The following is a 27892-nucleotide window of genomic DNA, read 5'->3' on the forward strand; positions in this document are numbered from 1 at the left end:
AAGAGCTCGTTCACCGAGTTAACAACACCATGGAAGACAAAGCTCAGCATAAACGCCTTGAATGGCTTACGACCGTCAACTATGCAACTCAGCAAGGTGAATATCTCGAACGTCGGCAAGAGGGTACCGGTAAGTGGTTACTAGGCACAGACAAGTTTCAGCAGTGGATTAACAACGAAAATAAAAATATCCTGTGCACGGGCATACCTGGAGCTAGAAAGACAATGCTTACTGCTATTGTCATCAAACATCTTGAAGAGAAGTGTGAACACGACCGAAGTGTTGGTCTCGCCTACATATACTGCAACTTTCGGCGCCATCATGAGCAGAGTGTGGACGATATATTTGCGAGTCTGATAAAGCAATTGTGTCAAAGAATGTCGTCCCTTCCCGAGGATATAAAGACGCTATATGCGCAACACAGGAAACGTCAGACACGGCCGAAACTCGACGAACTTTTCGAGAGCCTATCCTTTCTGCTTGGTCACTTCTCGAGGATCTTCATAGTGGTGGACGCCCTTGATGAATATTCATCTAGGGATGAAGCGCTACGCAGGCTGTTATCCGAGTTATTTCGTCTGCAGAGCAACAGCACAGTTAGCATATTCGCTACGTCACGACATAGCCCGGTCATCCAGTCGGCATTCGATGGTTGCTTACAACAAGAAATTTCTGCTGCCGCTGAAGATGTAGAGACGTATCTGCGAGGTCACATGTCCGATCTGTCACGGGTTGTGCTAGGCAAAAATAGGCTACAGGACGAAATAGTCGAAGCAATTACGAAAACAGTGGATGGAATGTATGTTCCACCATGTGTCTCATTAAGAAAATCCGCTCTTGCACTGACATTCATAGGTTTCTTCTTGCTCAACTCCACCTTGACTCATTGAGAGGAAAACTCTCGGTAACGGCGGTTAAAAAAACAACAAAAAACTGCCAACTGGAACTGACGCGTACGATGTTGCATATGAAGAAGCCATGGAGCGGATAAATGGGAAGACGGCGGGAGAAAGGGAGTTGGCATTTCAGATTCTTGCATGGATCACCTGCGCTCAGGTGCCGCTGACGATAGAACAGCTCCAATTTGGCCTTGCAGTCGAGCCCGACGAGGCAGAGTTTGATCCAGATAATCTTCCTGACACGCAAGACATGGTAGCTGTTTGTGCTGGCTTGGTGACTATAGACGAAAAGTGTCGTATCATTCGCTTAGTCCACCATACCGCACAGGAGTATTTCGAGAGATCCCAGACAAAGTGGTTTCCCCGAGCGCACTATGACATGGCAAGAGCCTGCATGGCATACTTGTTGCATTCCTTTCAGCCACGAGCAGAGTTACTCGTGGAAGATTTGCAATTTTCTGGCTACTGTACTGAAAATTGGGGTTATCATTTGCAGCACGCCCTTGCAGAACCAGGATTGGTATGCGGTCTTCTGCATGACGAGAAGATTTGGGCTTGGGCTCAAACCTTAGTCACTAGAAGGCAAAACGATGAGGTTTTTGAACGGCTCAATCAGATGCCAGAAACTGTGACGAAAGCTCACTTGGCTGCATATCTTGGGTCGGAAAGTGCGCTGAGGGGGCTAATAGAAGCCGGATATCCCTATAACGCCCTTGATGCTACCAACAGATCCCCATTGTTTTGGGCGGCAGAGAATGACCAGGAGGGAGCAACCCGATTTTTGATCGACCAAGGACTCGTTCTTAATGAACAGGACCATTGGGGATTTACTCCTCTGGCACTAGCAGCAGAGAAGGGCCACTTTGAAGTTGTGAGCTTACTACTGAACAATGGAGCCAGTGCTCATCTGAATAGCCACGATGGCCAAACTCCTTTAATATTAGCTTGCAAAGAAGGCTACGACCCTTACAGTAATCGCAATGGGAATGCAGGACGCCAAATGGAGGGAACCACACTGTACAGCCAAGTGATGGTTGTTGAGCTTCTACTAGAGGCGGATTGTGACCCTAATGGCAAAGGCATGAAGTATGGCTGGACCGCACTCCACTGGGCCGCTAGTCAGGGATGTGCAGAAGTTGTTAAGCTATTGCTGGCCAAGGGGGTAAATCCTCTTAGCAAGGATGATACAGGCCAGACGCCGTTGTTCAACGCAGTCAGAGGTGGGGATGTGACAGTGGTCCAATTATTGCTCGACTATGGATTTGATCCGAACCACATGAATGATGTCGGCGCAACTCCGGTGTTGCTCACTTTTTTTTGCTATGATCTCGAGGTTGTTAGAGTACTATTAGACAATGGAGCTTGTCCGGATGTGAGAACTGACCTTCAGGGCAAAAATTTTCGAGGAATATCACCATTAATCTCCGCAATCCAGCAAGACGATCACCCCATGTTCGTGTTGTTACTAGACTGTGGTGCTGACCCTAACTTCACTGATCTAAAATATGATCGACCTCCATTGGTATGGGCAGCAGCGCAGGGTCGTGATTCAATGGTGGAAGCATTGTTGAGAAGAGACATTGATGTGGATAGCCAGGACCGTGATGGCTGGACGGCACTGTTGGCTGCTACAGTGTTTGATCGCAAAACGATCATCCAGATACTTCTCAAAAATGGAGCTAATCTGCACCTTCGTGATCCTAGATATGGCAGAACTCCCCTTTGGTGGGCTGCGAGGACGGGAGACGAAGCTTTTGTTAAGCAGATTTTTGAAGCTGGGGGCCACCCAGACGCTGCTGACAAATGGGGCGATGATGCTGCATTCAAGGCACGAAGCAGAGGGCATGATCAGATCGCGCTACTTACAAAGGGCCAGATGGATGAGGCCGACATCTCCACCGAACGTGCAGGCCCACTCCTCTGTCGAAACTGCAGGCTCTGCGGACCATCTGAAAAATATCCCGATTATTGTCTTCTGTGCTCGTATACTGTTGGACATCCATGTGCTTTTTGCCCTATATGCGACGATTTCCTTTTATTTGGCTGTAAGAATTCCATACATCTCCCGGCGGTAGAGGCGCGTGTAGGCCACCCGTTGAGACAACTAAACAATGAATTGAGCGAAATTGTTGACAGACGAAAGTCTCAAGCATAACAAAAAGATATACAAGCCTAATCTATATCATCACTGCAAATCCAACAGCACCTTCCCACCCTCACTCACAAACATCCCCTCCATAACCTCCAAATCAGCCAAAGCCTCCTCCGGCCGCAGCCTCTCCTCCAACTGTCCCTTCAATATCGACTCCCCAAACGCAGCCACCTCATAATTCACTCCCCGTCCCTCATACGGCACCTCAAACGACTCACCACCACTAACCGTCACCGTATCCCGATCCAACTTAACCACACCGCGCTCACAACTAAACTCAAAGATCGTCTCATCGACAGCAGCCCCATACGACAACGACACCACCCCATTAGCCCCAGACTTAGTCTTAACCACCGCATCGAGCGTATCCACCGGCGCCAGATGCTCCCTCTGCAATCCCATCATAGCCGATACAGCCGCCATAGCATCCTCCTTACCAAGAATGAGTCTCAATCCAGCAATGGCGTGGACTCCTCCATCGAGGACGAATCCACCCTTGTACGTGGGTTTGCGACGCCATTCGGTTTCTGCGATAGTATTAGCTTACCCACACCCTTCTTAATGAAGAAGAAGAAAGTAAAGTAAAGAATAAACAACGTACGATGATACTTCGACCCCTCCCCAATCAACGTCCTCACACCAACCCTAAAAGCCTTCACACTCCCCAACTTCCGAACTTCCTCAGCTACCCGCGTGAACTTCCCCAAGAAGCGCCAGTTCTCCGCTACGCCCCAGAGTGGCTTCGTCTCGAGAGCCTGGTACTCTGAGAAGAGAGCCCGGGCGGTGCTGAGATCACCCGCGATGGGCTTCTCGCTTAGGACGTGTTTGCCGGCATGTAGAGCTGCGCGGATGTAGCTTGGTTGGGCGGGGATGGGGAGACTGTTTTTCATTTAGTATAAGCTTGTCATGGTATTTGTAATATGGGAATTGGGGGACATCTCACGCAATAACAACAGCCCGCACATCCTCCCTGTCGAGGAGATCCTGAAACCGTCTACCAGCTTCGGAATCCTCGGAATATAATTCCACGTTCTTCATCACGGCGTCATCTTCTTTGCTCCTCGAGATGAGGGACTCTGCGGATTTGAGGCTCCGGGAGTAGATGGCTTTGAGGGTGAAGAGGGGGGAGGTGGATAGGATGGGCTTATATTCCCTTATTAGTACTTGGTATATGGGGGGATTAAAGGGTCGATGGGTATTACCAGGTGTTCTTCTTTGGCGAAGATACCTATTTTAATTTGATTAATTTGTTAGAGTCATGTGAAATGGGGTTTGATACTGGGGATGGTACCGCTGCCGATAATGGCTACGCCGATGGGGGTGGACATTTTGATAATGTGCGTGACAAAGATCAATGATAATAGTAGTAATAATGACAGGGAAGAAGAAATTATTTATATAGGAGTAGATAGCTGGGGATTAGGAGGTGAAAGGGTCTATCGATGCTATTAATATAATTTGCTATAGGAAATAAAATGTGGGGACGTGCGAGGCCCTCAGACTAATGGCGTTTAGTCCCGGAGTGTGGATGGCGGGGTTCGGTGGATATTCATTTCCTGCCTTCATTCATTTATTCATTACTGTGTAGACTATTGTTCAAAAAAAGTGTTATAGAAGAGTCAAATGTGTACCATGCTATATTAATATCCTCCATTAATGCAATAATTCAAACGCTGCGCCGTAAATGCTATCGTCACTCTCATAAGTACGCCTCATCCCGTCAGGTCATGCATCTCATGCCAACCATAACATGGCTTTCGCCAAACCAAAACACCGGGGTATATGATAAAAAGCAAGCGATAATGAAGAGCGAGGAAAAGCAACCGAAACTGATTCACCCCCGGACTATCCGACCATCGCTCGGATCCGCTCCACACGTGCCATCGCTTTCTCTAAGCGCTCCAGTCGAGCGCGCTTCTCGACGTCTCGACGTTCCAGTACCGCGACACGCTCTTCGAGCCGAGCTCGTGCCTTGCGTTCCTGCGCGACCATCTCGTTTGCCTGGCTAAACAGCTGCGCTGTCAACTCCTCCAGCTCCGTGCTCGCCTGCGATAGCTGGCTTTCTGCGGCTTTACGTAGACTCTGCTCCCGGGTCAACGCATTCTGTAACTCCACTGTCTCCTCCTGGGTGGTTGTTGGCTGTACGGGCTCCGGTGGTGGAGGCGAAGCAACCGGCTGAGCCTGAGTGGTACTGGTAGCGCTCGGTCGACGGGAGGGAAGGAAAGAGGCAAGAGTAGAAAGTCGGCCCGGTTGCGATTTCGGGGACGTTTGGAGGTAAGTAGGTGATTGGGACCGGTCGATTTGCGTCGATGCGGTGGATGACACGGATGTGTTGTTTCGGGAAGACGGTTGCGCACGCAATCGTCGGATCTCTTCTTCGTATGCGGCCAGTTTCTCGGCTGTTGAAGAATGCTTCCGTTAGTACACTATCAATGTATAGTTTGGGGTTTATGTATCTCACCCATTTGCATTGCTTGCAGGTTCAGAGCGTTGACCTGGCCTTCAAGGTCCTTCGCTCGACGTCGGGTATCATTTGTGGACTGTCCAGCCGCGAGAAATCCGTCCTGGCCGCAAGTTGGACAGGCCTTTCCGGAGACGAGAGCGGCAGCGCCCGCCATAGAGGGCAGCGTGCCGATGAGCGTGGTGGACGTTAGAGCGGTGGTAGTGGTGGTGGTCGACATTGTTTGTGCCACATGAGGTGAAAGTGAGGATCAAGTTCGATCGTGTACAATGCACAATCAATTGTAGGGAAGGCAACGTCAGCGGATCGGAGGTGAAACTGAGCGGCGGGAGGCTGAAATGAAAGGATGCCGGACCAGTGTCGCAGAAAGCGGCAGAGAGACAATAAATAGGAGGCCAGGCTGCTTAAGGGACGCTCATGCAGTGGTGTAGTGAGGCAAGGGAAGGTGGTTGGAAGAGAAGATGTCGGTAGCCAGCCTGCTCAAACCAGAAAGCGAGAGAGCGTGCAGAGGCAGATGGGGATGAGGCCGGTGAGAGGAAGGAAGTCAGCACAGGCAGTAAGTAGTAGTAAGACGGGGAAGAATAATTGATTAAAATTGAATGCATTAATTGTCCCTGCGGCGGGAAGCGGTGGGGAGCCGCCGGTCTTTCCCTCTCCAGAACAGCAGAAGGAATGCATCTTCTCCTTCCTCTGCTGCGCTGGCAGTCACCCAAGTACTACTACGTACTATCGTTGGGGAGACCGTGTAACTGCCAATGGATGTGATCATCATATCTCTGGCATTGGACTGCCTATCACCAACCAACAATGTTGCTCCTTCTGCGAACCCTTGGAGACGCCGTGGAATCTTGTTGGATCCGCGCGCGAGGCAACACGTGTGGACCGCGCCGTTGAGACCCGCTGGCTAGTGAGTTGCTGTTGGTGACTCGTCATTTGCCTGTCTGGTTGATCTGCCAGTTGCATCTCATGCCCGTGACAGTTCCTAAAGCTGACTTGCTTGGTCTGTCTCGTACAAAGGTCCGACAGCCAGGCGCTTGATACACCGACTGGGAGGCGTGCTGTGAAAAGCCTCGACTCCATTCCAGCCTCCTGGCCAACCGCCCTGGATGCCATCGCGTTTCTTATCGCCAGGGTAACACCAGCCATGAGATAATTGATAAACCCTGCAGCCTTGATAAAGATCGGGCTCCCTTGCTGGCCCGGGAGATCTTCAACCTTAACCTATCTAGAAAGGAGATGTGCGCTGAGGAATCACCGATCTTGTCTCCCTTGCAGACCTCCCGGCTTCATTATACCCTCCCGACCGGAAGATCTTATATCAACATCTTGATTCGAATCCACATCTCATCTCCACCCCTTTTAATCCATCAATCGTTACTTATCGTTCATACTCATCATCACAGCCTTAGCATCGTAGCTCATCAATCTACGTCCAACGTTACTTCTTCTCCCTCCCCGGCAGAACCCTTCGATCCGAGAGCGCGATAACCACGGAAATGCCTCCGCTGACTGCCCCCAACACCGTCACCATTGTCGTCCAGCCGGCTCGTTCGACTAGCAGACCCGCTACCAAGGGCCCCAGTACCTGCCCGCCCGACCAGGCCACATTGAAAAGCCCGTACGCCTGCGCAGTTCCTCCTTGATGTCCGAAGATACCGGGGAATTCCCGCTCGTACCGCTCCGTGACGTTGTTGACCTCCGTCATCAGAGACACCATCTGCAGGGTAGAGGCGACACCTGCGAGGAAGAGGAATACATAGAGAAGAACTTGGTCCTGGGTCGTGTTGCGTGCGATAAGCTGGAAGAGCAACAGTGTTGGAAAATCGAGCAGGAAGCCAACAAAGGCTACTCGAGGTGCTCCCCAACGGTCCACTGCATCGCCTGCAATCATTGGTTAGCAGAGCCAGAGGGCATAGAGATCGTCTGATACATACCAATCCATGGGGAGAGGAAAGAAGGTGCAAAGAGCGGTAGGAAACACAGCCCGATTTCGAATGATCCCCAGCCGAACGTTTTCATGACATACAGTGGGAGCACCTGACCTCGTTAACTTCATCTTTGAAAATATGGGATGTGCACATACCGTATCAAAAGCGGACCAGATGATGGCATCCACTACCGTCGCTAAAAGAACGACGAGTAACTTGCCGGAAAATATCAAGCGGACAATCCCAGGTACAGAGGTCGACCTTCCGCTGGTCAGCGGCTCGCCGCTGCCCTCGGTTGGACACTCATCAGCGATGCCAGATGCCTGACCTGCGCCAGCATTTGCCGTAATTGCATTGTACCCGGCGCCGTGCGCACCAGCTTCGCTTAGCAGACCTTGTGTCTCTCCATCACTGCTCGATTGAATCCATTGCGCAGCATTCTTCGGTTCGACCATCACAAGCCGAAGACAGATATCCAGCACGATCAACCCGATTGCCAATACGAACACTGCATGGTAGCCCACTCGCGACAGCCTAGATTCTCAGTAAATCGCCATCAAAACATCCAATGCAACAAACACTAAACTCACATGATCCCTCCGATAAATGGGCCAAACACCGTCCCCACGGTCAGTGCCATCGAGACATATCCCATCGCAGCTCCCACCTGATCCTTTCCCACTGTATCGACGACGAGAGCCAAACCAACAGTCCAGACCACGGCAGCTGACAACCCTTGGAGACTGCGCGCAATGACCAAGGACGACACTGTTTGTGCGAACCAGAACACGATAGTCGTCCCGGCGAGCGCGAGCAGTCCAATAAGGAACGGAAGCTGGCGCGATGAGCTTCTATCCGCGAAATAACCGAATATGGCTAGCAACTCGGTGTTAATTGCGCTCATCTCAGAAAGTAAGATAACGGCACCTACGGGATCCGAAGAATACACCACCGCCAAACGCAGCCAGCATGATTGACATCCATTTTTGCACTGTGGACGTTAGCCTGTTGTCTAGTCAATTCTGATACAGAGACACCCTACATTCATCTTCCGGTACGATCACGCGTGTTTTGAGCACAATTGGCAAGATGGGTACAATCTATACTGGTCAGATGAAGCTCCGAGCCGATCCGAGGTTGGTGTGCAGTTACCATTCCATATATGAACACATCCTATGTTCGAAAACGCCATCAGCACCAAAATAATCGATTCATCATCACAAGGAATAAATACCGTGAAGACCGCAATAGCCACGACAGAAATCACAAATGCCCTGGAGGAGCGAAAAGCAAGCTTCCAGGGCGCAGAGCCCGTAGAAGGCGGATCGGAAAGGAATTCAGCTGGATACATCTTGACTCCGACACACAGAGAGGGGTGTTACTGAGAGAAGGATCGTGAGGGGAAGAGGAGAGATATGTGCGAAAGGAAAAAGAAAAAACAGAGCCCGTCAGTCGGTCGGTCAAGAGCTCTAGTTTAGATACAGACAGTAGTATGATATGTGGGGTAGGGTAGCGGGATAGTAATCAGATGGTAGCAATCGTAGTCTAGTTAGTCGCAGTCTCGTCGCGTCCAAATGCGATGGATAAAAATAAAACCAGATAGATAAAGATTAACTTACGTAGTAATCTAGCTCCAGCTCAACATTTTACGGGAATACTTGCCTTTATTTCCTCCCCTCTCACCCCGATTATAATCTCTCTGACAGACAGACAGACAAACCAGCGGATCGTAATCCGCGGGGACCCGACTTCCTATTCGGGATGGGGGCTGGGAGCGAAGAACTCACTCACTCACCAATGAATCAAATTGATGGTCTGACTGAACTAAGTTTCTTACTCACTCTTAATCACTCTTACTACTACTCACTCACGTTCTTCAGCTGCTGCTAGGTACTGCTACTAGTTGGGTCGCCATGCATCCCGTCGATCCTCTCGATCGAATTAGGTTTGGTTTTCCCTCCCTCTCTCTGTTCCCTTCAGCTTCTCCGCGCGTACTTGCTGCCTTGATGGAGGAAGGGAGAAAACGATTGGTTGTGGTTTGTTTTCTTTGCTTTTGATTATTGCTTTCTTTTCTTGGGAGAATTGTCAAGGATGGGGGAGGGGTTTAATGAGTTCTTATATTTATGTGTTTTATTAGTGGGTTCAGTTTGGTTTCAATATATATATAGCCGCATAGTAGTCGATCTTGAGGAGCGCACTCTCGCACATTTAAGTAGTAGTAGAGATTATTGTCATTCATTTACTGACTAGACTACGAGATAGCACAATGCATACTACAGCTACTAGGTCTTATAAACTGCTAATCGTTATCTTATTCGTATGGGGGGAACTGCCTCGTGTCAACTAGTAGTAGGGACATGCATGGGGGCTCTCCGGTTAGGTTGAACAAGAAGGGAACAAGACTCCACACGCCATCCCCGGATCCAGAAGCAAGACAGAGTTTAAAAGGAAAGAGAGTTTGGAGAGTGGAGTAAGAATAGCAACTGTCTGGCAGCAAAAAAAGGGATTGGACAAATTGATTTCGGAGGCGAATGGAGGGTTGGTTGGGGTTTTGATCAGCAAGTTCAGAAAGCATAAGATAACAAGTGAAAAGAAACGTATACTCTTCTTCCTTCGCATCAGCCATAAGGGTCATTGCTGTATAACACTTCATCCACGTACATGGGAATAACTAGCTCAGAGAAACGTGAAGAACACACACTAGGAAATTTGGAGAAAAGAACAAACTTTTCGACATGCTTGACGGAAGAAACAAGGGGACTAGACCTGAATCCTAGATCTAGACGGAGGCGGCAACCCGTGGGAAGAGAGAAAGGAGAAAGCGAAAGAAGTTGAGGACGACTCTGAACAACAAAACAAACGGACATCGACGTTAACCAAAATCCACCTGGCCATCCCCACGAGTGTTGCGCGGCAATTCGGCGACCCAACATGGGCTAGAAGCAAAGTCTGGTCGCTTTATGACACGCACTTCGGGGACCATGGCGCACGATTTTCGGTCAAGCGATGACGAGCTTGGGGGGTATCCATTGATCTATGCAAACGTGCGGCCGCCACGGCGGTTGTTGCGCTGCTTCGAGCTCACGGTGCTCCAGCCCTCGTCGTCGGCTCCAGCCTCGGCAGGCCCAGCCCTCCAGTTGCCGTTCGCCTTGCTGGCGGGAGCGTCGGTCGAGGCTTCAGCTTTCTTGGCAGCAGCCTCCTCGCTCTGATCCTGATCGGCAGTCATACCGCTCTCGTCCTCACCGGCCCGCCGGAGGATCTCGAAGTTCGTGCCACCCTGGGCGTGCTCGGCGACATCGCGGCCGTTGGGATCAGCCGGCGCACCGGTCTTCTCAGCCTTGGGCTGCTCCTTGGCAGGACGCTGCTTTTCGGTCTTCTCAGACTTCTCAGGCTTCTCGGCCTTGGCCTTCTCGTCCGCTTCCTTCTTTTGGCGGATGGCAATCTGGCGACGTTCCTCAACCTCCTTCTCGCGAGCGGCAGTGTCAATCGGGCGAGCACCTCCGAACGGGCTAGCCTTGGACTCGGTGTTCGCGGTGGGGCTGGAGACGGCCTCAGTCACAGTCCGTTTTTGGAGGTTCAAGCGAGGGCGAGTAGCGGGGGCGGCAGGAGCGGCAGCAGGAGAGGGAGGGTTGCTGGCCTCCTTGGCGGGCTGATCGGGGCGCATCTTGGATCTCCATGCGTTATCGAGTTCAGCAGCGGTGGGGGTGCGTTCTTGAAATTCGCGTCTCGGGGGGCGGGAGCCATCCTGGGAGCGTCCCTCACCCCAGGCGGGGGAGCTTCTTCTGAAACCAGGTGCTTCGTTGCTGCGGGGACGGCCACCTTCCCGGACAGGTGCAGGCGGGGGAGAGAGAGGGCCCTTGCGTTCCCAGTTGCTGAAATCACGGAACTTTCCATCACTCTCAAAGTTGCTGCGGCGGCCACTACCGCGGTCGCTGCCGGCATCAGACATGTTGTCGAGGTTGCGTCCGAAAGAGGAGCGATCGGGCACACGGCGCTGAGGAATATCGGGCAGAGGACCTCTGCGGGTCCAGTCAAACTCCTTGACATCACGTTCCTTGGCTATAGGTACCGTCAGCTGGCGCAAAACATCATACTTGAGAAGGGACACCTACGAGGTTCGGCAATGCTGGTGCGGATGGAACGTCCCTGGAGGGTAGCGCCGGAAAGATCAAGAGCCTTCTTCAGACCATCAACAGTCTCAAATTCGACATATCCGAAGCCCTTGGGGGCCTTGGTCAACTTGTCCTCCACGATACGGACGTTGGTAACACCACAGTCGGCAAAGAGGTCGGAGATATCGGCGGCAGTCGCATCAAAGGACAGGTTTCCAACATGGGCAGTGTAGGGGGGCTGGGTCGGAAGAGGAAGGGGCTCTCTCACGGCGTAGCCACCACGCTCACGATCTGGTACATCCATCAGCATCAAACACATATATCGGAACAAAAATGCAGCAATAACACAGGGGCGAGTTCCGTACCACCACCAAAGCTGCTTCCGAAGCCAGAAGAAGGCGCAGCAGAGCGACCGAAGCTGGACGGAGCGGGAGCTGATATAAGTTTAGCATCAATCGGATCGAAGGAAGAAATATCATGTACAACGTACCGGCTAGAAAGGCATCAGTATTAGCAGGGAGCGGTAAACCAAAGGCAAGGAATCCGTCACTTACAAGGCAAAGGCATGTCTTCCATCTCGTCGGCCCAAGAACCGAAGTCTGTTCCTGTTAGCCACCGTTCATCCCCGCGACGATATGGATGCACAGGGACATACTCTCATCGGCCAAGAAGTTGCCCAGAGACATCTTCTGGGCTTTCTGCTTAGAGGGCGCTGTACGTAGAATAAAGCCATTAGTATCCAGGACAGTTCAGAGGATGCGAAATTGACGTGAATTGGGACAGTGCGCCGGACGAGGAGGGGTTAAACGTACCCATGATTGCGGTTGTTCAGAAGTGGGAAACGCGCCAAGGGGATTCCTGTGCGCGTCTCAGAATAAAGGTTCTTCTAAAGGATTTAAAGGGGGGGGGGGCTTCCGACGGGGAAGAAATCACGAGAGTGATAGTGGACGTCCAAAGGGGCGTTGAGTGATGGGGGGAATGCAGGACAGCTCCGCAGTGAAGGACAGAGGGGGAAAGTAGGTTAATCCGTGAGGATAAATTTTAGTGATGACGCTAGAAAAGTCAGCCTCCAAAAAGTGTTGGTGCGGCTTTGGGTCGGCCGCCTCGACCCAACCCGAGGGCTTTTTTCCACCTTTTTTCCCTCGCCTTTTTGCGGAGAAAGTGTGTCTCTCTCCTTCCACCCCTCTTTCTCCTCTCCACCCGGTGTCTTTTTTCGGTCGGATTCGATGAGATAATGAGTATAAGTGACTGTGGACTGTCAAACTCGTCTCCCTTTTCTGGTCCCTTGTCACTACTACTATTGTTATGGTGGTGAATATTGTTTGTTCATCGGTTCTCCGCTTGAATAGGCCCCATTCCGCTTTGGGCCAGACATTCTTGTCTTCATTGTCTGCGCGGTTGGTTCCATTCTAGGAACGGCACTTAACCGACACGCAGACATCACTTGCAATCACTCCCTTTCTCTCATCTGCCTTTTCCAAGTTGCTAATTTATCAAACTAACTTCCATCGTGCACTGCTATGATACACAGTAGTGATTCATTTTCTGTCTGCGAATGTCTTCCTGGCAGTTCCTCACCCAGACTCACAACCGCCCAGCAAAAAGGCATTGCTACTGATGGAGCTAGTTACCATTCACCTCCGAAGCCTGTGACCCCCACGCCATCCCAAAATACATCTCCACGTCAAGGTGGTGACTAGGAATACGGAAGATACAATATACACAGACTGGAAGTACAGTACAAAATTATTGCTCAGCGCTGTTCGGGTACTTTTCCGTACGTTCGGGTGTGTCGGTGATTGTCGATTTCCAAACAGTTGTTCGTGTCCACAACGAAACAAAGTACGACTGAAGACAACTAGTTTTCGAGAAACGCTGTCGGCTTCAACTCAAACACTACCCATCAGTCCATCCGAAGGAGGCGTCTTCGGTGATATTCTACATTTGTTGAAGACACACCAATGCCAACTCCCACTCGAAGGACTTGCCCACTTACAAGTTCCTTCAACCCTTGGATATTCCTAGGTTGTCACAGTTCTATACAACGGTACCGGCAGCGGCTACGTATTTGGACATAAGGATCTAGTCACATGGTTGGGATTGTGCGCCTAGTGTACAGCGAGGATAACATGGAGTTTGAGAACGTATACAGTTGGCAAGTGAAGGGTGATGAGCGACTGTTGATTTGACATGGCTCGTACGCCATTCTCGGGGCTAAGGACATATCTTGCTCTTCATCAGCCCGGTTGATGCACGTCTTTGGCATCCTCACGCTGCACATGGACACTAATGTAGGCTCCAAATGTAGACAAGCGTCCAAGAGAAGATGCAAACCAGGCTGCGCGCAGTAGATACAGTCTCAGAACTAAGTAAGAAGGGCGCAATATTCCGTGGCTCTGCTCAAGAGACTTCCCGTGTGGCTTGTTCATGAAGCCTCGCGAAGCCTGCATTAGTCCAACCAGCCAAATCTTCTATTTGTTATAAATGCAATGGTCAACGCACAGCCCCCGCTGCTCTTCAGAGGAACTGCAAGGGCCTCTTTACATCTTTGATCCAGTCAACACGCCAGCTACTTGTACAACCTGAGCGACCCGCACTCCACTCACTCCCCATGCGTCCCGCAGCGGGGAGTCAGGATCTGCGGGCCGCCAAACACCCTGTCAGTCTATGCATACATGGCGGAAGTCGATCTCATGCCCTATCAGTTTAAGCAGAGTGAATGCCATAGCATGATTAAGTACTGCTGTAATACTAGTATAATGTGACAACGACAAGTAGTAACATATATATCATAGTAGTTGTTGTCGAAGATTCAATCATGGGCACTATCTCCAGAGACTGTAGTACTGTATTGAATGGAGTAATCTACTCCGGGTGGTCTTCAAAAGACGTTGGCTTCATGTAAACTTGACAACAGGCGAATCCTAATACATTGCTACAGATGGAATGAGAATATCGAAGCCATAGGGGTAGGAATGGAGTGGTCACAAATTGTTGAATGCATTTACTCGGTGGACCCGCTTTGATGGCGGGAAGATCAAGGCACCGACCCGCTGCCGTCAGGCACACAAACACACCACCGTCTGTCGTTGACATCATCCAGGGTCTCGGATTTTGTCGGGGTTTGGAATCTGATGTTGTTGCTCGGTCTTTGGGACTGCACTTTGTATATCATTGCAGTCCTCCTCTCTACCATATCCCCGATCTGGTCTCCCTAGTTTGGGGTCGATAGTCTATCGACTGATCTCGTCCAACGAATCATGCTCCTCTGAGGCAATTGCTTTGTCCCTGGGTCCACAGTGATCTTTCGCCTTATGCGAGATGGAGTACACTCCTGATTTCTCGGCCTATTTAAGGCGTGAAGCCCCAATGTACTTCCTGAGTGCTTCTCGTCCGTTTTTGCTTTCTTCGTTTTCATCTTGACAAAGGAGTGGTTCTTTGTTAAAAGGATGACTATCATCCAGCGCACAATCCCCAAGGCGATCAAGGTTGCTGGAGTGGCTGGCTTTGCAGGCCTGGGCATATATTGCACGAAGCAATTCTCAACAGCGTTTGCGGAATCGAACGAGCCAAAACCAGTCTTCTCTGGGCTGGGTTTCACCACTTTGCGCTTGCAGAGCACCAAAACCGTCAATCACAATACGAAGCGACTAGTCTTCGAATACCCTAACGAATCCGCCCGCAGCGGCCTGACATTGACTTGTAAGACTTGCCCCTTGAAGAACGGTCTCTGTCGTCAGGATAACCCGCTAACATTCAACAGCCGCGCTCCTAGCCATCACCCATCCGGAAGGGGGCTGGCTTCCTACGATTCGACCATATACTCCTATAAGTGACTTGGGTGAGCTCATACCGTGTCCGACTCAACACGCCCTGAACGCCTAGACACGGTCCATCTATCATAGAGATGGGACATGCGTGTGGTCAGGGATAGGCCTATCATGGACCATGTTTGCTAAGTAACATCAAATACACAGATGAACCAGGACGTATAGAACTTATGGTCAAGCAATACCCGGACGGGAAGGCTAGTGGCTACTTGCACTCCTTGAAACCAGGAGACTCACTCAGGTTTGCGACTTCACTGAAAGGCTATCAGTGGAAGCAGAATGAGTTCTCCCACGCCTACCTCTTGGCTGGCGGGGCTGGAATCACGCCTATCTATCAGCTTATCAAAGGCATCCTGAAGAATCCTCAGGACAGAACGAAACTGACTTTGGTCTTTGGGGTCAACTCCGAGGAAGATCTACTGTTGAAGGAGGAACTTGATCGTTATGCCACAGAGTTTCCTGAACGTTTCAACTACATATACACTGTTAGCCGTCCGAAAGAGGAGAACTCCCCTTACAGAACAGGGTACATCGACGAGGAGCTTCTAAGGAGCACATTCAGAGAGTCGACGCAACATACGAAGGTCTTCATTTGCGGTCCTCCAGCGATGGAAGATTCTCTGGTTGGAACAAGAAGATCGCCTGAAGGAATCTTGAGCCGATTGGGCTTCTCGAAGGATCAGGTTCATAAATTCTAGAGATGTCTTACTTGCGAGAGTCTTGTATATAGTATGTGTGTATTTAAGGCATTCAGATGTCCCACAAGAGCCTTAACACAGGATATTGTCTGCATCAGATAGATAAAAAGCAGGCCATTGTATTAATTATACTCCTGCTTGGCATCAAGAGGGAGATGGATTAGATAAGCATCCCGAGCCTGCGTGAATCACGTGCACGCTTGTGGATTTGCATGAGCGAAGATGCTGATTGAAACTGTTAACCAGGATATGCCTCTGACCTGAAGTCGCAGACTACAGTGCCAGGAACCGCAAAAATGAGCGGACAGACCAAATCGTTATATCCGGAGCCTAATGTATTGACCTCTTCTCTGAAGGTGGGAGCCGTGACTGGTTAGTTACCAATCCCATCCCGGTGACTGGTCGGCCGGCTTGTATTGCCTCAACTCAGGCAACATAAGCCGGAGACTCATTGCAGCAGTCCTACTTACTTACTCTTTTTTCTAACAGGATCTGCTGGTCTCATATACGGGGGAATATCAGGAGTTATCCGGTCTCCCCACCCCGTCATTCATTCTATCTCTTGCGGAATCCACTGGTTTGCATGTGGAGCCTCCTTTTGGTGTGAGTCTTCCTCTCCTCTGTCCCTTATAGATCTGGATATGATACCAAGCTTGCTACTACAGGGTTGAGAAGCAACATTCTAAAGCTTCACTATGAAGACAAGGCGACTCCTAAGCAAAGGGCTTATGTCAGCGCCCTCTCTGGAGGAGTTGCCGGAGGGGCTGTTACGAGGCTAATGGGTGAGTTTGGTAGCATCCTTCCATTTTCCAGGTTGAGAGAGAAAGGTGGTGGTGGTTGGTTTACTGATGGTCGGAGCTAGGCGGGCGACTTGTCCCTGGGCTAGTTGTTTTCTCGCTACTAGGCTATGTCGGGCAAAGCTCTTATAATGCGATCGACACCTGGCAAATGGAGAACGCGAATACGACGTCTAAGCCGTTCCTGCAGCGGATGGCCGACTCCAAATGGATCCCGCTCAAGTCACTCTCGGATGACGATTACAGGGGTATCTTGAACGAGAAAGTGTTGAGTATCGAGGCTGAGATCGCACTTATTGACGACAAGATCGGGGAGCTTGAAAAGCTCAAGACTAGTGGTCTCGAATCGGGAAATTCGGATCCTGCAGCTAAGTAGTCGGTTTCTAGACGGCCACTAGCAACTTGGCTATGGGTGAGAAAGAGAAAAGTTACGGCCATTCTCGAATGGTTGGGGGCCGGTCTTACATGTCCGATCTAAGTATGTTAAGGAGAGGACTGTATGATCGGGGGGTGGACGTAGATCGTTCACTTTTCCTCTAGGATGGAAATCCCGGCAGCATTGTGTGTTGCACTTGCACCCAGCTTTGCAATGATGTTGTGCTGCTCACTCAGGAGGTTCTGAGGTTGCGACTTTAGCCTTCGACCAACAACATGATGGTCGGATCTGCCGTACCTTTGAGTTGGCTACGGATGCCGGTGCCACCGCTTCCATGAAGCCTCCAGAAGGAGTTTTACCTTTTGTCATGTATCATATTGTTCCCAGACCCATGTATTTTAATTTGAAACAAGACCCTGTATGATCATGAAGCAGACCCTAATTACATGGAACACTACGGAGGTATTCGCGACTGACAAGTTGTTTCTTTCCGCTCCACACGCCAAGAAGCATTCTGGATATTGTTGGGAAAGTTTCGTGAGGAATCCCCAATCAAGCGATACTTGGTGAGAATGTTGCGCTAAATTCAAGGAGGGAAGATGCCAACTCCCGTGTTCGTAGGTGAATAGATAGATACCTGAATCCAACAGAGTCCAAACAAGAACGACCACGCTGCTAAGCTTTGTTTGAGACCGGGTCCCATCGAGCCAGGGGAAAGGGAAAAATGCTTCCCGATCGACTGCAGCAGCCCTTTGAGGCTCGGAAGGTGCGTCGAATTGCTTTGCTTGCTTTCACTTTTTCTTATTTTCTTTGCATCGGGCAAACCCACATCTTTTGCCAGTTAAGTAAATTGCTAAGCAGCAATGCCGAGCCAGCCGGACGGTCCAGCCAGAGAATAACCCCCTCGTTGGTCCATTGCCAGCCTGGAAAAAAAAAAAGTGGGCGGCTTTCCGCTTCCAGTCTTGAGCGCGACGGGGTTCGACCTTTCCGCCGCTGACAGGTTGCCGCTCCAGTGGTTTGGCATCTATGGCTCGCCCTCCCGATCGTCCTCACCTTTCATCATAACGCACTGGGTTTCACGGTGGTGGTGAAGGACGAAGAACAAATCAATTTTTACATTCAGGGGAGAAAAGGGACGAAGAAGCATGACTGACTTACGCCTGTTTCGTTACTTTCACAACGTTTCTTCAACCCCTCTGCAGCTCTACCCTTAAACGGAGACCTGTTCTCTTTCCCGGATCCGCCGAAGTACAACCCCCCATCCCCTCTCTTCAGGAGGGTTGCGCTGGATCTGCTCGGGGGAGCCCGTGTGGTTGCATAGGCATACCATTGCTCCCTCTAGTCATTTTTCACTCACCTCTTCCGTCTAGAATCACTCCGCGGTCTCCGAAACGCCTCTCCATGATCTCTTGTTGGACGGTTGCCCATTTTGTGCAACGGATCGGTCCTACTGACCGCGAACTACGATGACGCTCTTTAGCCCGACCACGGTCCTCGTGGGCTTCCTCCTCCTCTACCTCTCCTCCTTCCTCATATTCGCTATCGTTCGGATTGCGACCGGAATCTCGATTCAACGAATAGGATATTTTTCTCTCCGCCGCATCGCATATGTTCCCCGAGATGGCGTCCAGATCGAACTCCGTGGCCTCGGCCTCTCTCTACACCCACCCTCGTTCGCGCAACCGACATGGCTCAGCATTCGCCTGACTGAACTAAAATTGACTCTGGACCCTTCAGCTTTGGCAAAGGGGAAGAAGTCCGCCGCAAAGCCCGATGCATCGGTTTCGGAAGCCCCGTCGGAGAAAGAATCGTCCACCGCGCCGGATAATCGGGAAGACAGCTCTTCTTCCATACCCAAGAGGAGCAAGACATGGCGGAAGCTGACCCGCATGAAGGAGCAAGTGAAACGACTGCATCGGCAAATACATTGGTTAAAGTTGGTGGATGTGGTAGCCGTCAATACGACCATCAATCTCGTGGAAGCTGGTCAGATCCAGGTTGGATCTTTATCCTTGGGTGTCGATACGAGGCGCAAGATGGTGGATCGAGGGAAGCTCTTCTTACGGCGCAAGAACCAGGGCCCTGACGAGCATCGACCGGCAGAGTGGGTGATGAATGTACAGAATGTGCTACTCGGGATAGACGGAGCGGAGCCAACCGAAGTGCTGGACAATGTTCGGGTCAATATACATGGGCTTCTCCACAAAGATCTCGAGGGTCTAAGAGATGCGTCCATCGCTTTCAAAATTGGGCGCATGCATATCCCGTACGACGATGTGATGACTCTGATGCAGCGCGTCAAACAGTCTCGGCAGTCGTCGGTGGAGCCTACCAGTATTGAGACCGATGACGAGGTCTCCTTTTCAGACTTTGTGGAGGAGCTGGATCAGCCTGGAAGTCGAGACGACACCATTGTGCAGGCAGTCGCTGACTCCAAGGAGTTTGCCGGGTCAATCCTTCGGGGTATACAAGGAATACAGGTGGCCCTGAGCTTCTTTAGGTTAACTCGAGCTTTTGAGCCGCCTTCGTCAAAACAAAATCCCGTGTATCTGAACGTGGTATCGCACGAGTTAGGTATTGATCTTCACCGAATGGATCAAAAGAGTCCTGCTCATCGCATGTATTTCCAACGCGATGATGTCGCCCATCAAGCTCTCCTGGCGGCCATCTCTTTGTCGGTCACTTTAGATGATTGCTCAGGTGAGACGGACAACATACTTTATATCCCAATGGCGACCACAACCATCAAGACCACGCTCCCTTCAAAGACGATCAGCTCCTTCGATGACCACAACCCGGAGGAGCGCAATACCAATATATTATTCGCTAATTTGGTGGTGACCTCCCCATCACTCGATCTAGAGCCAAAGCAGGTCTCTCGGCTCTTAGGGTTGACTCAAGCGAAGAAGGCGTCTCCTCGTGGAAAGAAGAGAGATAACCATCGCTTGATTTCAAGGCTTCTTCCCAAAGCCAGTATCAAAGTATCGGTTCACGAACCCGTGGTTCGATTCGTCCTCCCCATTTCCAAGCCTTCCGACACCCCTGATGACGATTATAATCTTCTAATTTCCTCTATTTCCTCTATATCTCTTGACATTGAATCTTCACATTCGTCTGAAGGCGGGGTTCACTATTCGCTCTCTTCCATTTACCGGGTGGCGTCACACCAGCTGTACTATCAAACTCCGTCCGGTGTGAAACATAATCTTCTGACGACCGAGAGCTTGGAATTCAAGGTGCTACTTAGTGCTTCGCCAGAAGTACGCGTGATTGCATCTGGGAGTCTGAATACCTGTTCTGCGCACATGGTCAACGATGAAGTGAACCGTGGCATCCATCAGGTGCTTGAGCAGTTCCGGGCTCAAACGCGGCACAGAAGGAAGGCCTCTATGTCATTTGAGGAGCGGAAACCTAGTGTTCTCAGGCGAATCCCTCCATGGTTGCTTCGCTTTCAATTCGAAGCCACTGGCCTCAGCTTGGAGATTGCTGGTGTTGACACGAGTGTGTCTGAGGTGTCACGTGGTATCTCTTTCCAGCTACAGTCGTGGACCGCAGACTACAGAGCCCAGAAGTCGGAACCAACGACAGTCAGTTTTGCGAGAAGACGAACCCCAAGTCACTCTTACATTGGAGATGAGTCGTCCTTCAGGTTTCCCCCTACGTCGCCTCCCAGACAGAAACAGGTGGGCGCTACAGATGGAAGACGGCTAGCCCTCCATGTCCGCGGCTTCGAGGGGTTTGTCATTGAAAGTGAAGACTATTTGGAGGCCGAACCCTTTTTCTCACTACCGAGATTCGAGGTGGCCCTAAGCACGATGAGTGATCGTCTTGGTCCGATTAGTAACCTCAATTCGGTGTTCAAGGGCGTTTATCTACAATACTCCCTGTACCGCTACTATTGCCTCGGTGTCGCGATGTCTGTGGTCCAGGACGCTTTCATGCGAAAGTCACCGGATATTCCTGAAACGCCCATGTCCCCTGTTCAAAAGGAATTCGCTTACCCCCCATCACCACGTCCGTCAGCGAGGGGCGAGCTCATGACATATGATGTCCGAGCAACTGTCATACAGCTCAAGACCTTTATGCCTGCGGATCCTCCAATGCTGGTTCAGATCTACGGGTTGACCGCTGGCTCGCATCGTCTCTCCGCTCCATTTGCGAAAGCACATCTCATCAGGTTACACGCAGAAGCGCCGAAGCTCAAAGGTGTGTGGGCTAGAATCATAAGCATGAACAACGTTCGCATTGATTTACGCAAGATGAAACTCAAACATGGCACCAATCTCGTCGAGCAAAGGAGTATAGATGTCTGGGCTGATTTTATTCGATTGGGTGTACCGCATCATATGGTAATGCATCGCATTTTTGACAACGTGATCAATACCTCAAAGGCACTTAAGCAGCTTCATGAACGCTTCAAGGGTCACTCAGCTGAATTTGGATCAGTCAGAGAACCGGAAGAGCCTAAGAAGATTCCCAGGGTGTCGTTGCGCAGCAAGGCTCTGCTATTTGAATTGGAAGATGATGCTTTCGAGTGGAAACTTGGTTGCATTTATCGCACTGGTCTTATAGAGCAGCGCCAGCGCTTGGCCCGCGAGGAGGCATTCGAGCTGAAATTACAAAAGATCAAGGAATCGGATCGCCGCTCTTCGTCGAGACTTCGGGCTCGATCAAGCCACCGGACACTTCGTAGTGAACGTGTTAGCGGAGAGTCCAGGAGGAGCAAGAGTGCCGACCCTAAACCGCGGAAGAGCTTGCAGGATGACAAGCGTGGCCGAGGAAAGAAGTTCCGCTATGATACCGAGGGAGCTGCTTGCCTGTCTTGCGAAGCCAAGGTTTCAGCCGAGAATGCCTGGTTTCGTCTCCAAGAACACAATTCTCGGTCCTGGAAGGACAAGATCGATTCTGCCCTACGATTCCAGGGCACGTCGATCAAGGAAGTGCGAAACCTTTTCTCCGGTGCTGATGAGGCTCCCGAAGATGTTCAAGAAACGGAAACTGTACTCTCAATTCCGAACAGACCTGCTCTCTTGGCCGCTTTGATAAGTGACATCAACCTTGTCATTGACAAACCTTTCTTCCCCTTGGAAGATTACCCCAAATTCCTCAACACCATCGGCAAAGGAATGCCGATGTCCATGAAGTATGCGCTGCTTGTTCCCATGAGTATACAGCTGGAAATGGGAGAGGCGCGCGTCAACCTGAGGGACTATCCCTTGGATTTGCTGCACATACCAGCTTTACGTCCCGGGCAGTCTCCAAGGCTGCCCAGCTGGTCTCTTCGCACAAACTTTGTCATTGCCGAAGAATATCGTGACTACAAGTCGGCCAGACAAGTTAAACTTGAACTGGTACCCTCTACGGAGTTGCCAGATGGGACCACGAGCCCTCCTTTTGCGATTGAAGTCTGGCGATCTGTCTCTCCTGTGAAAACCTACTCCGACCCTACAATTGAGATCAGCACAAGTCTACCAACGAGCATTTCATGGGGCATGTCTTATCAGCCTGTGATACAAGATATGATGAAGATCATCGAAGGGTTCACCAAGACAGAAATCGACCCCTCTGATAGGGTTGGATTTTGGGATAAGATCAGACTTAGCTTCCACTCTCGAATCAAGGTTGCATGGAAAGAGGATGGAGATGTTCATCTACGTCTGAAGGGTTCGCGTGATCCATATGTGGTAACAGGGTTCGGAGGCGGATTCGTCATGTGCTGGCGCAAAGATGTCAGATGGGAAGTTCATACTAGTGACGATCCGAAGGAATTCATGAGCGTCAGGAGTGGAGAGTACGTGCTGGCGATACCGGACTACAGTCATGAGGCTCGGTATATGGCCGAAGCCACAGCTCAGGACTTGGAAAGCACATCCATGTCGAGCGACCTGAAGAACGCCGCTCACTTCAAGAAGGTTGTCATGAAGCTTTCTGGTGACGTGAAATGGGCTGCCGGTTTGGTATTCGAGCGTAACGTGGACGAAGGTCAACGGTCATTTGACTTCAAACCGCACTATGAAGTTGTGCTCCAGAACCCCGTTCATGTCGACCCTGCGCAGCGAGAGGTAGGCCAACATCCCATAACAAGACGAATCAAGCAGCTAACCTCGAGCAGACTTATGATGCCTACCGCGGGTTCCGCAGTAACCACATTCACTTGTCAATATCCGTTGTAGCCCCTGAAAGCAGGAATTGGTCCGTCGACTCTGTTCAGCCGTCTGCAAGCTACAATACTGTTCACTTGACCCCTCGGTTCTTCACACACTTCTTCAACTGGTGGTCTCTCTTCTCGGGTGTCATGTCACTCCCTGTCCGGCAAGGACCACTGTGGCCTGGTATCACCAAGACAAGCAAGAAATTCAACCGTCATCTGGCCACAGTCAAGTATCAACTGCTTTTCGCTCCTTTGTTTGTGGCTCACATCTACAAGCACAAGGACCGAGAAGACTATGCTGAGGATGTGGTGACAGCAACAGGCATCAAGGTTCGGTTGGATAGCTTGAAGCTTGATGTACATCAAAGACGGGAGGAAGTCAAGACCCTGGCAAAGGGTCGCCTGAAGCAAACGAAGGCAAGCGCGATGCGTATCAACCAAGCGGAATTGGATCTGCAGTCTGCGGATTTCAGGGCTGTCTCGGCCAGCATTGAGGGCACAAACCTTGACGACATTGAGCAAAACAAAGACGACATCATATCGTCCTTCCAACAACCTGTGGCTTCTGTTGACCTGTCTCGGTTTACTATACCCGACCAGAATCTTGATTGGATAGACATGGATGATTTCGTGGAGTTGGATTGGATATTGCCCCAAGAATCAAACCCGCGCACACAGATCCTGCCTTTGGCGTTTACACCACGGTTTACCTATTTCCGGCAAACAGACCACGGCCAAACCGCGCCTGACGAGACAGGGTATAGCACCTTCGGTGATGAGCCCACCCATGAATGCGTCATGTCGGAGAACAATGAACCTCGTCGGGTACAAATGGAGCTCATCCGAGACCGACTTGCTGCCGTCGAGGCGCAGACTCGCGACTGTAGTCGTACTATCGGCGAGCAGGAACTCCGTCTTGCCAAAGAGATCGATCCCGACCCCGCACTCAGGAGTCAGCATAACGACTACCTTAAACAGGCAGAAACGTTGCACCGAAGACGGACTTTCCTCACTGCCGGGCTCCAGCGAATCGAGAGGCAGCTTGCGCGGGAAGAAAAACTCCCCACGGAAAGGAACCCCGAAGCTTTCGTCCAAGACAGCGCTTCCCGGATGGGAACAGACTCCGACTCAACGAATGATGGCAAGGAGGCTGATATGGATGGATTATACTCCACCCCTGACGATGATCTGGCAAGTGACTTCAACAACAGATTCATCATCCACAATATCCAGCTGAAATGGAACAATTCTCTAAGAAACATCATCCTGCGCTATATCCATCAAGTCAGCCAGCGCCGGGGATTCGTGTATTACATGTCTCGGAGAGCTGTCAAGTTCATCCTCGATATCGTCGATGAACAAAACAAGAACAAGCAAAAGCATTCTAAACTGTTCCGGACTGCCTCAAGACGCCCATCGGATGCTGGCGGACTTGTCGACAGCGAGGATGATGATAGTATCGAGGATCGGATCGAACAATTGTTGAGTGATGCAAAGCGCTACGTGAATGCAGAAGAGCAAGAGCATCAATCCGACCAAAGGAGACATAGCGCCCCCAAGTCTGATGGCTTCAGCGAAAACATCGCACCGGAGTTCACACCTCAGAACAGCTACCATCTGCGACTCATTGCTCCGCAGATCCAGTTGCAGAGTGAGAAGAACCAAAAGTCTGTGCTGGTAGTCGCCGCGAAAGGCATGCAGCTTCAAGTCGTGTCTATTATGGACAAGGAGCGGGTGTCCGACGACGTCAGTGGTCTCGTGCAGCGTCGCTTTTCTCTTTGCATGGACGGAGCCCAGTTCTTTGTGGCTACGCAAAAAAGCCTGATGAATCATTTAGCATTTTATGCTGGCAACAAATATGGTAATCCTCCGGGCTCCGCATGGCCACCTTGGCTGAACCTTGAGGCACTGTTCGATTTCGAACTGAACCCGTTCGGCTTTTCAAGGATCATACAGAAGACTTCGGCTAGTCTGCGGTACGACAAGTACAACAACCTCCGCCTGAAGTACAATGAGGAGGTGGCGAAAGGCCAGGCAGACCAACAGTATAGTGTGCATGATACGGAACCGAGGATGGACCATATTAGCGTCGACTTTCCTCACTTCCGTGCCATTTGCGACTCCGCCGAGTACTACTCTATGTACATCATCATTCTTGATCTTCTCCTTTATAGCGAGCCTCTTGAGAAGGTCCGTAACGAGCGCTTGGAGAGGATCATGCTCACATCCGATTTCAGTGATCTGAGAGGTGCACCGGAGATGGTTTTCAAGCTCCAGTCTCGCATCCGACAGCTGGAAGAGATCAAGGAGCATTTCCAGATCCATGCCAAGTACTTAGATAAGCAAGGCTGGGAAGACCGGCTGGTGCTGGAGAAAGATCTGACTCAATGTGAGGATGAGCTGTTCTTCCTGATGAAAGCTATTACCTCCTCTCAGAGGAAGATCGACCCGAATATGTCGAAGACACAAGGGGTCCTTCGCTGGAATATTTCTGCCAGCGAGGTGGTTTGGCATCTGATGAAGGACCAGACGGAGCCGCTGGTTGAGTTCCAACTCAGGAATGCTGAATATGACCGCACGGACAACAGCGATGGCTCGAACCATAACCTAGTTGCAGTCGAACGATTGTATGGTCTGAACCTACTTCCAGATGCCATCTATCCTCAGATCATCGTGCCTTATCTCGACCAGGCCCGTGGCCTCAACGGCCCTGATGATTGCATGATCAAGGTGAAGTGGCATATGTTGGAGGCAGTTGCCGGTATTCCTGTCTTGGATGATTTTGAGGTGTCCCTCTTCCCTCTCAAGGTTCAGTTGGAGCGGGAACTTGGCCAAAAGGTATTCGAGTACATGTTCCCCAACGTCGGATCTACTGCATTCGAGAATGGTGGATTTTCACCCTTCATGATCAAAAACATGAAGCCACTTGATGATTCATCTGATTCTGATGAGGAGGAAAGCCCGACGGCTCGTGCACACCATGATAACAGTGATCTTTCAACCGACGATCTGCAGCTGAAGGGTCCAGGAGCAATTGAGCTGAGGCTGCAACCAACGCTGTCGCTATCGGAAGAAGCCAGACCGAAGTCTCAACACCGGCAGCTCAGAGGTCTTGCCATGACCCCTCTCCATAAGGACAATAAGGACAAGAACCACATCCGACCTTCAACGAGTGGCGGTTTGACAAAGAAGAGATCAGTGGACAGTCTGCGCATATTGTCTAGGCAGCCCACTGAGAAATCCGTCGCTAACACATCAGGCGGTTCAGGAAATAACGAAGAGAAAAAGAAGTTCGCACTAGGAAGACTACCGAACAAGGGCAAGAAGGAGACACCTGATGACCTGTCCCAGATGATGTCCCGCGCGTCAAACTACATGACGCTTGCCCACGTCAAGGTGCATGATGTGGTGTTGTGTCTGAGCTACAAAGGCAAGGGAGAGCACAACATAGAGGATCTCCACGACTTTGTTTTCCGGTTGCCTGTCCTAGAGTACCGTAACAAAACATGGTCGAACCTTGATTTGGCCTTGCGACTGAAGAAGGATGTCATCAAGGCTCTAATCTCGCATGCACCCGCCATCCTTGGAAACAAGTTCTCACACCACCGGCCTTCAAAGCAGCAGCAGAAACGATACCGGGAGCTGGCCAGCTCAACCCAGCTCGTACACTACTCCGATACCGCGGTGAATGCGTCCGATAACGCCCATAGCATGGCCAGCGCAGATTCGAACAGCGAATATTCAGAGTCTCAACGCTCTGGGAAGTCTGGCACAGGCACTTCTCCGCTTGTGCGATCCAACTCTCTGGGATCGAGTATGCTCCACGAGCCAAGCGGGGTGATACCGGACTCTCGCTCTGCGAGCGAGGTTGACGTGGATGCCCGCTGGGAGGTATGTTGTGTAAGACAGATGTGAATGGACCCCGCTAATCAGCTTTTAGCAATCACGCCGAATCGTCAACCCTCCCACTCGACCTATGACTTCTGGCAATGCCATGCCCAGGTCACAGACAATCAAGACCTGGGACGAGCCGGAAGAAACGTATGTAATTCCTGAGCTAGCCCTATGGTATTCAGGCTAATGTTCAATAGGACTAGTCACAAGACATCAATCCGCAATTTTGGCCGGAAATTGATACCTTCTCGAAAATGAGCCCACATCGCTCTCATAAGCTGGCTGCCTCACCGCTGGCTTTTTGCATCATACATTTCTATTATAATCCGTCATTTGTTATCTGCACATTACTGGCCTCGCATTTGCCGTGTGATACCCCCAGCGCAGTGGGTCGTATATAGGCGTCAACGCTTTTGGTTTCCTGTTTCCATCGGCGAGTTGTCGATGTCTCCAGGTGTTCCAGGGGTATAGTGTGATTTACTTCACTTCTTGTGTAAAGTTAATTATATTTGGTTTTTGTGTGGAATACATTAATTTTAATAGCGAGTGGCGCTGTTTGACACTTGCTATTCCTCTTGATCTGTGTTGTTGGTG

General features: G+C 50.7%; 6 protein-coding genes across 6 annotated transcripts; 2 read left to right on the forward strand and 4 right to left on the reverse strand.

Annotated features, from left to right (window-relative positions):
- Positions 1 to 2925: 2925 nt before the first annotated feature.
- Positions 2926 to 4468, reverse strand: BO87DRAFT_379012 (Gfo/Idh/MocA family protein). The gene is made up of 5 exons (XM_025623928.1): positions 4343 to 4468; positions 4254 to 4279; positions 3995 to 4194; positions 3653 to 3930; positions 2926 to 3578 (listed from the first exon to the last, which is right to left on the reverse strand). The coding sequence occupies exons 1-5, from the start codon at positions 4377 to 4379 to the stop codon at positions 3085 to 3087; spliced, it is 1035 nt and encodes a 344-aa protein (XP_025476869.1). The 5' UTR covers positions 4380 to 4468; the 3' UTR covers positions 2926 to 3084.
- A 177-nt stretch (positions 4469 to 4645) lies between these two features.
- BO87DRAFT_364906 (uncharacterized protein) lies at positions 4646 to 6107 on the reverse strand. Its single transcript, XM_025621773.1, has 2 exons — positions 5513 to 6107; positions 4646 to 5450 (listed from the first exon to the last, which is right to left on the reverse strand). Exons 1-2 carry the CDS (start codon positions 5730 to 5732, stop codon positions 4897 to 4899), a joined length of 774 nt encoding a protein of 257 aa, XP_025476870.1. The 5' UTR covers positions 5733 to 6107; the 3' UTR covers positions 4646 to 4896.
- An 843-nt stretch (positions 6108 to 6950) lies between these two features.
- On the reverse strand, positions 6951 to 8791 carry BO87DRAFT_428724 (MFS transporter; the record flags this gene model as incomplete). The annotated part of the gene is made up of 8 exons (XM_025627463.1): positions 6951 to 7393; positions 7447 to 7549; positions 7596 to 7974; positions 8031 to 8316; positions 8372 to 8431; positions 8483 to 8540; positions 8593 to 8613; positions 8675 to 8791. The coding sequence occupies 8 exons, from the start codon at positions 8789 to 8791 to the stop codon at positions 6951 to 6953; spliced, it is 1467 nt and encodes a 488-aa protein (XP_025476871.1).
- Positions 8792 to 10273: 1482 nt separating this feature from the next.
- On the reverse strand, positions 10274 to 12368 carry BO87DRAFT_442470 (translation initiation factor 4B; the record flags this gene model as incomplete). Its single annotated transcript, XM_025628055.1, has 7 exons — positions 10274 to 11499; positions 11553 to 11843; positions 11918 to 11986; positions 12043 to 12045; positions 12107 to 12157; positions 12208 to 12264; positions 12365 to 12368. 7 exons carry the CDS (start codon positions 12366 to 12368, stop codon positions 10475 to 10477), a joined length of 1500 nt encoding a protein of 499 aa, XP_025476872.1. The 3' UTR covers positions 10274 to 10474.
- A 2292-nt stretch (positions 12369 to 14660) lies between these two features.
- BO87DRAFT_408970 (uncharacterized protein) lies at positions 14661 to 17697 on the forward strand. The gene is made up of 8 exons (XM_025626208.1): positions 14661 to 15254; positions 15316 to 15393; positions 15530 to 16065; positions 16099 to 16111; positions 16327 to 16452; positions 16570 to 16683; positions 16746 to 16862; positions 16943 to 17697. Exons 1-8 carry the CDS (start codon positions 15002 to 15004, stop codon positions 17251 to 17253), a joined length of 1548 nt encoding a protein of 515 aa, XP_025476873.1. The 5' UTR covers positions 14661 to 15001; the 3' UTR covers positions 17254 to 17697.
- A 788-nt stretch (positions 17698 to 18485) lies between these two features.
- BO87DRAFT_125177 (FMP27 family protein) lies at positions 18486 to 27666 on the forward strand. Its single transcript, XM_025618003.1, has 4 exons — positions 18486 to 23315; positions 23366 to 27295; positions 27345 to 27445; positions 27496 to 27666. Exons 1-4 carry the CDS (start codon positions 18720 to 18722, stop codon positions 27554 to 27556), a joined length of 8688 nt encoding a protein of 2895 aa, XP_025476874.1. The 5' UTR covers positions 18486 to 18719; the 3' UTR covers positions 27557 to 27666.
- Positions 27667 to 27892: the final 226 nt, after the last annotated feature.

The sequence above is a fragment of the Aspergillus neoniger genome, assembly GCF_003184625.1.
Source record: "Aspergillus neoniger CBS 115656 unplaced genomic scaffold BO87scaffold_29, whole genome shotgun sequence".
Classification (NCBI taxonomy): Eukaryota; Fungi; Ascomycota; class Eurotiomycetes; order Eurotiales; family Aspergillaceae; genus Aspergillus; species Aspergillus neoniger.

Coding starts and splice junctions, on each gene's coding strand:
- BO87DRAFT_379012 (XM_025623928.1), bottom strand. CDS start 4,379: ATGTCCACCCCCATCGGCGTAGCCATTATCGGCAGCG. Junction 3,931..3,994: donor GTGCGGGCTGTTGTTATTGC/GTGAGATGTCCC, acceptor AATGAAAAACAG/TCTCCCCATCCCCGCCCAAC. Junction 3,579..3,652: donor GGAGGGGTCGAAGTATCATC/GTACGTTGTTTA, acceptor ATACTATCGCAG/AAACCGAATGGCGTCGCAAA.
- BO87DRAFT_408970 (XM_025626208.1), top strand. CDS start 15,002: ATGACTATCATCCAGCGCACAATCCCCAAGGCGATCAAGGTTGCTGGA. Junction 15,255..15,315: donor CAGCGGCCTGACATTGACTT/GTAAGACTTGCC, acceptor AACATTCAACAG/CCGCGCTCCTAGCCATCACC. Junction 15,394..15,529: donor TACTCCTATAAGTGACTTGG/GTGAGCTCATAC, acceptor TCAAATACACAG/ATGAACCAGGACGTATAGAA.
- BO87DRAFT_125177 (XM_025618003.1), top strand. CDS start 18,720: ATGACGCTCTTTAGCCCGACCACGGTCCTCGTGGGCTTCCTCCTCCTC. Junction 23,316..23,365: donor TCGACCCTGCGCAGCGAGAG/GTAGGCCAACAT, acceptor AACCTCGAGCAG/ACTTATGATGCCTACCGCGG. Junction 27,446..27,495: donor TGGGACGAGCCGGAAGAAAC/GTATGTAATTCC, acceptor AATGTTCAATAG/GACTAGTCACAAGACATCAA.
- BO87DRAFT_364906 (XM_025621773.1), bottom strand. CDS start 5,732: ATGTCGACCACCACCACTACCACCGCTCTAACGTCCACCACGCTCATC. Junction 5,451..5,512: donor CCTGCAAGCAATGCAAATGG/GTGAGATACATA, acceptor ATTCTTCAACAG/CCGAGAAACTGGCCGCATAC.